The sequence below is a fragment of the Sphaerodactylus townsendi genome, linkage group LG05, assembly GCF_021028975.2.
Source record: "Sphaerodactylus townsendi isolate TG3544 linkage group LG05, MPM_Stown_v2.3, whole genome shotgun sequence".
Classification (NCBI taxonomy): domain Eukaryota; kingdom Metazoa; phylum Chordata; class Lepidosauria; order Squamata; family Sphaerodactylidae; genus Sphaerodactylus; species Sphaerodactylus townsendi.
In genome coordinates, this window is record NC_059429.1 from 65952950 (window position 1) to 65964867 (window position 11918).

At 39.3% G+C, this 11918-nt stretch overlaps 1 protein-coding gene across 1 annotated transcript; it reads right to left on the bottom strand.

The window, feature by feature from the left end:
* Positions 1-1606: 1606 nt before the first annotated feature.
* On the bottom strand, positions 1607-8781 carry DIO1 (iodothyronine deiodinase 1). The gene is made up of 5 exons (XM_048495944.1): positions 8428-8781; positions 4885-5028; positions 4461-4660; positions 2989-3024; positions 1607-1703 (listed from the first exon to the last, which is right to left on the bottom strand). The coding sequence occupies exons 1-5, from the start codon at positions 8756-8758 to the stop codon at positions 1671-1673; spliced, it is 744 nt and encodes a 247-aa protein (XP_048351901.1). The 5' UTR covers positions 8759-8781; the 3' UTR covers positions 1607-1670.
* Positions 8782-11918: the final 3137 nt, after the last annotated feature.

Below are 11918 nucleotides of genomic sequence, written 5' to 3' on the forward strand. Positions count from 1 at the left end.
AGTAAATACAGGTTGCTTTTGGCAACCATAAATATTTTCACAGCTGTCACTTGGAACACCACAGTTCCCTAATTCAAGAATTGTTGAATCATGTGAAGTCTGCATTCTGGGCTTTCCCTGTTTTTGTTTTTATTAATTGATTTATGTTATTCAGAGTGCACCTTTCTCAGCTGGACTCAAGACAGTGAGTCAATATAGTTGACCAACTGGACAGTCAGTAATCAATGCAACAAAAGGGTTGTAGGACCAATCAAACAATAGAACTGAAGCAAAGCATAAGTATTAATATGACACATTAAATTATGTAAAATTCCATAGGAGGATCATAGTTTCACCAAGCTATGCCCAGTAATATAGACCACAATTCCGGATAGTTTTTTTCCAAGTAACTTTGTGAAACCTTTTGAACACTGCATCTCTATTGCCTGTATAGAAAAACCCTCTTGAATCGTTCAGTTTTCTGTAGTTTGCAGAAAGCAATGAGAGTGACAGACTTCCTGACCTCCTCAAGCAGGCCATTTCACAAGGTGGGGCCACAACTGAGAAGGTGCGTGTATGAGCAGTTGTTGATTTTGCCCTTTTGCAGGTTAGAACCTGCTTAAGACCTTGCTCCAATGAGTGAAGCTGGTGTAGTGGAGCATAGGGGGAGAGATGGTCTCACAGATATGATGGTCCAAGGCCATGACGAGTTTTGTATGTCATAGCCAATACTTTACATTGAGCTTGGACAGCTAGTGAAGTGCCTGCAGGATGGGAGTAAGATGCGTGTTTCATCTAAATCCTGATAATAGCTGAGCTGCAACATTGTACACCTACTGTAGTTTCTGAATTTATTTTGAGGGAAGACCAATGTTCAGTGCATTGCAGTAGTCTAGTCTGAATGTTACTGTGGCCTGGATTCAAGTGCCCAGATCAGCCATATCTGTAAGGGGCCATCTTTTGGGCTAGGGCCAGCTGACTTGGAAGAAAGCCTTTTTTGCAGCTGCGTTAACATGCTTCTCGAGTAATACTGTTGGGTGAAATATAACTGAGTCAGCAGGGGGTCAGCTGAGCTTCACCAAAAGTGCGGAACACAGTGTCCTTCAAGATGTCTGCTTCGTTTCAATTTTAGTGTCACCTTGTTCACTATTAGCCAGTTTACTGCTGCAGTTATCCAGAACCTCTAGTGCATCACCAGAGAATTTGAATAATGATATATGGAACTGGGTATCATGCACACATTGATGACCTCAGACCCCAAAGCTATAAATTATTTGTCCTAAGGGTTTTACAAAGAGATTGAAAAGTGTTTTGCCCTTCAGATCTCCACAGGATAGGTCCCTCACTGGTGATAATTTTGAGTTCCTATTCCAATTGCCCCCTTCCCTTACCTGTGGCTATTCAAGTGTGTGAACTGTTGTGATACAGTATTTTGTTTATTGAGTTTTGACTTATTCTGTGCTGTTTGAAGTGAGGAATGTAAACATGTCATGTTTTCAGACTTATTTAAAATCCAGAGTGTGGTGAACAATATGTATGGAATTACCAACTTTTAAAATGTTTTGGAAGTATTTTAATAATTCTGATTCCCCATCAGTGAGTATGTGAAGTTCAAATATCTGTTTGCAGACAGATATCTGTTTCCACATAGCCAGGGGGTTCCGCACTTTCTCAAAGTACAGCCTTTCATGTCACATAGCAATCTGAAATGGAGGAGATTTCTCCTGTCAAAGCAAAAAGTTGATACACTAGGGTCATACAAATATTTGGTCATGCTTTAGGTGACTGGATCCTGGCTTTCATTTATTCTTCTTATGAAGACTGACACATTAACAGGTATTATGAACTAGAATATTCAAAAAGTCCCCTGAGAGGAAATAATAAAATATGGACAAATGCAACTTAAATTACATTGTGTCTTCCAAGTTCCCCAAGTTACAAGAAAAGGGAAGTTAATTATGGTGACTTGTAAGAAACAAATGTAAAACTACTGTCTTGTTTGCGACAGTCCAAAATACCTGAACATTTTAGTTAAAAAGAACAAGTTAAAACCTTTGAAGATTGTCTGACACAGTTTAATGAATATAGTTTGACATCTTGTTTCTATAAATATTTTTCTACATCAGGTCACAGCTACCCACGTTTTTGACTGTGACTATCATAAACAAATATAAACAAAAACAAAAGCAAGTTACTACAACAATTCAGTTCAGAAACTTCTCATAGTATATTTTACTTATTAGAAACATTAGGCATGATCCCAACACTGCCCATCATATGCCGAGGGAGAAATGCTGAGGCGATGTATGTTTGCTTGATTATGTTCATGGGAAGAATATGCCTGCACTCGCATGCAGATGTGCAACTTGCCATACCATTTCAACATCTACCCGAGCATCCTTTATCCAAGTTTGCAAAGGTATGAATGGGCCCTTTACAAAGGCTTCTCCCATTTAAATCTGTCACAGTCTGGCAGTTCCAATAGTTAGACTGTGATCTGTGTTGAAAGACCTCATTGCTACTTGGCAACCAAATAGTGGATATTATTTACATTGTTCAATTATATGGAGACAACTCTGCAAGACAAGCTGTCCTTGTGAAGCTACTTGCTGTGCAGTTCTAACAGTTCACATCACTCTACCATGAGCTGTTGACAGAAGTGATTGACAGGGTCCTCAATGTGAAGGTCATGTTGCTGAAGCCACCTCTTTATATTGTTTTTCAAGTGCCTGCTAACCCTTATTTGTGTGTTATTTAGACCTTACTGATTTAAGCTATCAGTGACATATAACCAAGGGATAACTGCAGTTACACATGGTTAATTTATTCTGTATACTTGACCCATGTGATAAAAATGATAGGGACAAAATTGGCAGTGCCCATTTTCCTCATGTCATATGAATCTTTTTTTTAATGACGTAGAAGATTTTGGAGTAAAAGTGTTGTTAGTAGATTTGTTAGTAGATTTGTTTTACATGTTTAGAGTAGTTGTTTCAAAACTTCACGTACTTCTGATGGGTTGTAATTCCAAGGTCCCACTCCACCCTGTAAAATAAAATAATATGTTTACCAGTGGTTTCAATCTGAAAAATTAAAGAGAAGTGGGAGGGGGCAGAAAAGACTGACCAAAGACATGTCTAAGGTATCTGTCACCTTTATGAAAGCCTTGTGTGACACAGTATGGCATGCAGTAATTATTTAACCATTATATCTCAATTAGAAATCAGATTGCTTAGCAATTATACAAAGTCCCAATCAGTCCAGTGGTTCATTCACACAAGGCTTATGGATCTTCTCCACTTTCTTCCCCTTCCCTCAGCAGTCTCTTCTGACCAGCTAGAAAGCTTATTCCCAGGCTTAGAGGGCCCAGGTGGTTAAATAGCAAGGTGGGCTGGGGGGCTGCAGTCAGAAGTGAGTGAGGAGTAAAATTACTCCCTCCTGCCTCTTCCAATCAGTGAAGCTTGGCTGATGCAAGAAGCAGCTCCATGTACAAAAGAGGCAGGAAGGGAAATTTCACCACATTTTCCCTCTTCAGTCCACCAACCTGCAAGGCTGTTAAACTGTATTGGTCCTCTGGCTCAAAGAATCAGCTTTCCTAGGGTTGGAAATAGTTGGCTTTCTGTGGATGTATCAGTGGATCTAAACCTAGTCTTCCTTCTAGATTTTGGAAGCTAAAGGGTCATGTAAATATGTGTTATAGTTAACTGTTATTCTGAGCTTTTTCTTTAGAAAAGCAGCTTTTGAAAGCTGCAGTACTGAGCAGAGAAGAAATGGTGCTTAACGCCTTCTCATTTTTTTTTTTGCTCCACATTTATTCTCAAGCTGGTGCACTATAGGATCCTAGATACATGTTTAACCTTCCTAATACATCAGAAATCCTAGAAGTGGTAAAAGCAAATGAGTTGGTGGCGTATAGCTGAAACATTACAGGTGAGAAAGCATCTCTCCTCAGTTCAAGACTTCAGGTTCCTGAAGCTGTTTTTCTTATTTTAAAAAAGGACATTGTGGCATAATGCATTTGCATGAATTTGCTATGAGAAACACACACTCAAGTTAATATCAGTCTTGCAATCTGGGAAGAGCATCAGAATTTTCTGGCATCTAGCTCTGTGTCCAGAAGAACCCATATCCCATTCTCTTTGGGAAGGTTTGGAACACAGTGCTGGAGCTTCTTATAGAGTTTCATGTTGCAATAAAATAACGGTGCATACAAGCATTTGCCTGAATTCAGAAAGTATGTTAACTAAATACTAAGGCAAAGTCAAGTGAATCATATAAGTAGATAATGCTACACAGTCTTCACTTTTGAAAGTTGATAGGGAATGTCACTATTGATGTCTACAGGAAATTCTTCCATGTTCTTATTCTTGCAATTTATTTTTTTCTTTAATAAAAGAGGCTAAGATTACCCAAGGTACCCATGCTTTGATATTGATACGTGATATGTAAGGATTTTCACCAAATTGTTGAGATTTTGTTACCTTATAGACAACCTTTCCTCTTCGAAGCACATAAAGTCTTTCTGGCAGAGCCGCATATTTAGAACTACTCAAGTTTTCCATCGTATCTAAAACCACTGGGCACAAGGGATGCTCTTTCATCAGGATCTGTGCAGCCTGTATACGATCTTGGAGAGTTTGGTGATTTTTGATAAGAATATTGTTTTTAAAAGCCCATTGATCTGAAATAGACATAAATTGAGTATATAGCATCTATCCATAGTTACATTTATTAATGTCCTAAAAGATTACAGAATGGTATAACTACTGGCAGTAGCTGCTTCTTAGGGACTGAGATTGCAAGGAGTATTCGTGTGTCACCAAAGTGATTTTACAAGAAAATGTAAAATATTTTCTGGAAGCTTGTCTATTACATTCTGCACTTTATACCGCAACCTTATTTTACCTGAGGCATGGGCTTCTTCAATGTAGATCACAAGGAAGTCTGCTCCAAATATGAAATCTTCGACAAGCTTCTTGAACTCGCCAAATTTGAACATAAATGAAGGTCAGGTGCAGCTTCCAAACGTCAGGACCAAAGGCCTGTTATCTGCAATGTGTGTAAAGCAGTCCAAGGAATAGAAAAATGATTTTGTAGTAAAAGCAGCAGGATGATGAGTTCTGATGCATTGTCCTGTAAATACAATACTCAGAACAGGAACACAGAGCCTGAGTAATCAAGGCAGGAAGCATGTCTCTGTCTCACACATTAAACCAAAATATTTACTTACACAGCAAAGAACTCTGGTTTAAAAAAAACACTTGTAAATGCACAAAGGCTATTTTATGATCAATACAATCTAGTGCCTCAGTAGTGGTATGTTGGGCTGGACACTATGATATGAATTGACATTTAAGATGGTTTTTCACTTTTCACATTTACAAGATGTGCATTCTAGATTAAAAGGTGTTCCTGTTAGCACCAGTAAACATCTAAGTGGAAGTGTTCTTTTGAACATTAACCAGTCACTTAATAGCGATAATATATTATGCTCCCCCTGTACTGAGTCTTGAGTCTAGGATATGAATTTATGGAGCATTTACTGAAGCTCTCCCCATGCTTAGTTTACTCCTAAAACCAGAGTGCTTTCCAATGCGCTGGATCCAAACAGATTTCTACTGGTGAAAAAATGTGGAGGTCCGCTTAGACCAGCAGTTCTCAACCTGTGGGTCGCGACCCCTTTGGGGGTCGAACAACCCTTTCACAGGGGTCGCCTAAGACTCTCTGCATCAGTGTTCTCCATCTGTAAAATGGATAAATGTTAGTGTAATGTATTGACCTAAAGTAACTGCAGCTGTTGAGCTGTAATTGGCAGTCAGCGTCTGTACTTAATTAGTGCAGCTGCAGGTCTTATTCTATTTTGTTGTGGAGGATTCATGCAATAAACAGCATGTGTTTTAATCCCTGTGACTTGGACTTCTTGAAACATTTTAGTTAGGGTTGGGGGTCACCACAACATGAGGAACTGTATTAAAGGGTGGAGGCATTAGGAAGGTTGAGAACCACTGGCTTAGACCACCCAAAAAGACTATGCTGCAGCTCATAGTACTTACATGGACAAAAGGAATGTGCATCGGTGACTGAAGCAAGGTAGGGAATTGAGTGAGATTGGGTGGGAAAGCTTCCTGGGATCCAACACAGGTGCATTGTTGTTTTTTTTCTTAATTAAATTGCTCCTTATATTTGTAATTGCCTCTAGAGATTATTTTAATTGTGTCCTCCAAGCATATTTGGACAAAAATTTCAGTGCCAGGCTAGTCTTATCTTATCAGATTTTAAAAGCTATGCAGGGTTGGCCCTGGTCAGTATTTGGATGGGAGACCGTTAAGGAATTCCAGGATCACTAAACAGAGATAGGAAATGGCAAACCATCTCTGAATGTCTCTTGCCTTGAAATTCCTTCAGGGTTGCCATGATGGCTGCAACTTTATGGCAACACGTGGCCTCAGTATAGTGTTCCTGGGTCTGGTCCAAACAAGCAACATGAGTCTCCAGTTCTAGTATACACATATAATCTCATGAGTCATTAAAAAATTTTTTGCTTCTAAATAGTCATAATATAGACTATATATTAGTCCCTGGGCCCTGATAGGGTACATCCATCTCCCTCTGCCATGCTAGGTACTCATGTTCCTATAATTCTATTTGAACCCTTCTTTTGTGTTTATTTTTGGAGGTAGTGCATTTACTTATTGCTTTTTAGAAAGTGCAGCTTAATGATTTAAGAGCATGTTGGGAGAGAGAACAAAGTACAGTGTGAACTTATTGCTCTTATTTGGGGCAGCCATGTGCTTTTCTGGACTTTAGTCAGAAGTATTATAGTGCAGAGCTTCACTCTTTATTGACTGTTAACTGAAAAAAAAATCTCTGATCAAGTTCTTAACTGTTTGTCTTTAACCTCCCCAGGGATCTTATTTTAAATACATAATAAGTTTGTCTTGCTATGCACTGGTAAAACCGAAAAGTCAAAAACAACCCACTGTTACTTGTAAAAGCTGATTTTCCCACCCCCAAATAATTAATTTACATATTAAGCTGAGCAATTGTGATTCCTTCCACACATTATAAATAATTATTCAGATAGTTAAATCTTAGTCTGAGTGGCTTGGCTTGCAGAGAAGGGGGGTAGTAATCCTCAAATATTTGAATATATCATTACCCTATCATTCAGTTGCATTGGTGGTTGTTCAGTTCTTCTGTGTAAGGAGCCTTCAGTTAGCACAAGAGGATCTTCTAAAAGAGTCTCTTACCTCAGTAAAGGCTCCTTGTACAAAGCAATGTTCTTCCACTTGCAGAATGGAGTGGTAGGATCCAACCCATTATGACTTGGCATGATATCTGCACTGGCAAAACATTTGAAGTCTGCCAGTGAACCAGAATCAGAAACCAAGGTCTTTTATGTGTCTTTGGTCTCTTCTGGGCAAGCATACAATCCCTTTAGGTTAGATTCTCAATTGTGCACACATTTTCCCCACTCCTGATCTGACAATGCTGCAGATAAGCAAGTCCCTGTGGTTTCCAAAAGCAGGAAAAAAGTGACTTTTCCTCTGCCTCTGCAGGGAAAGTGGAGGAGAAGCTGAGTATCACGCTCCCTTCCAATTTTCTCACTTCTCCCTACCTTCCCTTGCCCCCGAGTTCCACCATATCATAATGATCAGAAAGGCTTTTAATTTTTTTTAATGAGCTCTAGGTGTCTATTGAAAGAGCACAGAACCATGCCAATGAAATAACACTGGAAAAAGTCAACAAATAAACAAACAAAAAAGAGGTGGCAGAGACCAGAAACAGGGAAGTGGTGGGCAGGCAATAGTTATACCAGTTCCACCTTTACACTGCACAGCATAAAGGGCTTTTAAAAAAAGGCAATGAAGATCTACCACTGGAGCATTGACCGCTCTTTAATCCACTGAATTAATGCTACATCAAAGACATGGACATCCCCTGCCCCCCCACAAAAGGCTCCAAAAAAGGGATCAGAAGGAAGCAGATGGGGACAGGCAAAATGGTGGATTAGCTCAGCTGTGCTAGGGACCCTTCACAGCAGGGTCAAAATGGAATCAAAACGGATTCCAATCAAAACGGAAAACCGCAGAAAAAGCCCCACTGCCAAGCAGACAGCTGCAAACAGTGAGTGCACAAAGGACCTATGAGTGGATTTGCAAATTATAGTTTGGACTCTATGCTAAATGAGCACTGAATTCAAGATGCAAAGATTTTTCAACATTTTCTTCCCATTGAAGATTGCCATGTTTCCCCAAATCCTGTCCCTAGTTGCTATCCAGGAGATGAAGTGAGGGTCTGCAGAGGAAGGGCAGAATCTGCAAAAATTGGTTCCCCCAATCAGCAGAAAATGTTGTTAGGATTCAAGCCCAAGACTTGTGCTGATTATGGCGTAGCATATTGTCAGCACTGGCAAACTGAACTGAGACCTAGGCTGATTTCACTTACCTTGCATGAAATCCATGATGTGATGAACTTTCCCTCCAAGGTCTATCACAGGGGTGTTGGGAGCAGGGCAACCTTGAAATGCTTCATCTTCCAGTCTTTTCCATTTGACTTTCAATACAAAGAATAGATATGGGAAGCTAAAGAAAGTTGGCCCCCAGTTCTCATAGGGGAATTTGGGATTCCTCCCTATGCTGCTCTTTTCCCCTTGTTTCAACACATAGCTCTTTACTGTAGCTGGAAATAAGAACATTAAAAGTTTTCCTAGAGCAGTACACAAGCACACTTGCAAGAGAATCCAGGTCTTTTGTACAAATGTGCTGATTTTGAACATCTTGGCAGAATGAGCAGCTGCTATGTTGTGCACAGCATGGTGGAATACCAGAATGGAGCAAAGGTGTAGGAAGAGGAGAGACAAGGCACATGACTAGTGTTTATGATTAGCTACTGTGCTTCACAATCATGACCTCTGCTATTGCTTCACAACACACTGTGTGCTGCCAACTGCTGAGTCTGAAGTAGCCCCAAAGCTTTCAGTGGAATTTTAATCAAGCCAAATGGTTTCCAGTATGCAGCCTGTCAGGAATCAACGCATAAATAGGCTGGCTAGACCCAAAGACTCTACTAGATTATTCCATTCTTACTGTTTTACACTTTGAAATTATGAATGGAACTTGGTGTAGCATCAGCAGCCCATGTTTTAAATATTTAGTTTTTGCTTTTTAAACCATGTCTTCACCTTTAAAGGAAGAGGAAATCTCAGATGGGCTTCAGCTCACAATAGTCCTGTGAGGTAAAGTAGATCAACAGTGATTTATTCATGGCCAAGAAGAGTGCAACCCCAGACAAAGCAATCCAAGTTTGACCAACACTTTAACACTGGCTTTTGTTTTGTTTTTGAGTCAAGTTTTAACTGGTCATTATATTTGTAGGCAGGAGGATGGTATTATGAACTTGCTCATTTGATTACTATGATCTAATATGACTTCAACCTAGTTTTGCCTAAAATGAGAAGAGGGGGGAGTCAATTATTTTTAAAAAACCAAATGTTATTTCTCTGTGAATGTTGGCTTAAATAGACAATACCTGTAAGACAAGATCAGTAAGGCTCTCTCATCTATGCAAGTATGCATGGATGTGTAAGGGAGAGAAACAGCAGTTCTGCAGTTTTTAACATGGAGAACACAGTTAGTTGGAACTGAGGTGCAGCCTTGTGAGGGCTGCATGGTGAAGCATAGCTATAGCTTAACTTGAGCTTTGAAGAACAGAGCGTGGAACTAGTTTTGTCATATTCACATTATTTTTCAATGCACAGGTAGAGGCAAAGAAATTTCTACAGAGTAGCAGAAAGAGGCATCCTGTACAGTTGCCTCAGCCAACTCCAGTTGTGGAGTTTTTCTCCTTTTTCTCAGACTCTTTTCAGCCTCCTCACCCACACACCTTACATCTGTGTGTGTCCCCCATCTCTTGTAGCCGTAGCCCTAATCATCATTCGAACAAAACCTTGCTCTGGAATATATTATCCATTGAGAAAATTTATATGACCTTTAACAGACATTACCTTTCCTTTTGTCATGTGGGATAGATTGAGCCACAGTAATCAGAGAACAATTCCTGCAGAGGGAAGAAGATATGCATAAAAGAACCAATGGGAGGAGTTGTTATTATGCCACGTGCTAATTGAACTGGATAAAAGGAATTATAACCTGCGTCACAGAGCACCTGTTCTTTTGAGGTTCATGCCGACAGAGTGCCTTTTGCAGCTGCAAAATAAATGGTTCTTCTTTCCACTCTTGGTATTAGTTATTGGGTTTACTGATACTAGTAAAGATCCTGGAACCCTAAAACTAAGGGTAATAATTCATACAAACCAAGTTCATTACAATACTTACACACATATGCTAAAAATACTTTTAATTGTTCAGGTGTTCTCACACAGTTTTTGCTTTCAATCTAATGGAATATTTACCTCTTTCGATTTTCCCCACTAGGATGCTTGGTGCAGAAGTACAACAGGCTCATGGGGCAGGGGCATTTTGCACATATCACAAAATATTCAACTACCTCTAGGGTATTATAAGTAGCTGTTCAAAATCATGTGGACTATGATTCCTATGGAAACAAAAGCAGACGTAGGAAGGCTCCCACTCCCCTGGCTTCCACAAACTATGCAAAACTCAATTATTCAAGAAAATTGTTCTTCACAAGACAGTAGGGTAACACTGTACAAAATGATTCACAAAGTTACTTATATAAATTACTGTGTATAGCTTGCTGAAACTAGGATCCTATGATGTGATTTTTTTGGCATCATTTAATGTGTTATGTTAATATTCCTGCTTTGCTTCAGTTCACAGACTTTTGGTTGGTTCTACATCCCTAATTCTTTTGCACTGTCCCATTCTATTGATTGGGCTGACTTGCCCAGTGTAATCCGCCCTGAGTCAAAGTTGAGAAAGGCAAACTATAAATAACATAAATAAATAACATGAAAAAATATGGCACTGGTGTGTTGATGATACAACCATGTGATACATTCCTTCTGCAAGCATTTTACTTCATCAAATGGCATTTAGGAGTTACATTTTTTTAGCTGCTGGAAAATGCACAGCTGGCATTTAATTGTAGTATCATGCAGTGTGAATAATTGATTTATCCTGGGGCATATATGGTGTTTTTAAAAACTACAGAATTCAGACTTTCTTTGAATCCTTTTTTATGAGGATTTTTGTGAAAAAAATTATGGGTATAGCAGAGTTGTAGTGTTACCTTACTGTAAAGCAAAGTGGCCATTGGACCAGGCACAATAGTATTGAGGTGACAACAGTTTTCTTCAAAAGCGAAAAAATAACTGTAGATATAAACATATAAAACTTTCTTCCTGCCTTTTCCATTTCTTATGACATTAAGAGCTGAGTGACATACAAAAATTCAACAGGAATCTCTCTTAAATGATAGTGAGAGCTGTCTGTTGAATTTCTACCAAGTCTGCAAATGTTAAGAGACCAAAAACCATAACAGACATTGGGAAGGCATTTTCACTTGCTGTATGTCCTACCTTACCAAGAAGAGAAGGCATTTTCACTTGCTGTATGTCCTACCTTACCAAGGGCTAAAGTGACACTTTAATGACGAACAATACTTATTCCAGCATAAATTATCATATGTTAGAATTTTTATCGTTCATTTTGTTTTATTATGGAAGGGAGCAAGAGATAAGGTAGTCAGCTCCTGAACTGGCTCGTGTAACTACGCTATTAGTCATGTTATAAGCAATTTGATGACGGAGGAAGTACCAGCACACAGCCCTAATCCTTTTGTTAAAGGCATAGCAGCAGCTGGCAATTCCAAAGATGAGAAGACAGGAGAACATGAACCAAACTGACAATTGGCTAATACTGCTTAAGGCAGGCAGCCGCGTCTGTCTATTACAGCAAAAACAGACTTGGTGTTCTCATCTGGAGCTCTTCGTATAGGGCAAGAGTACTCATTCC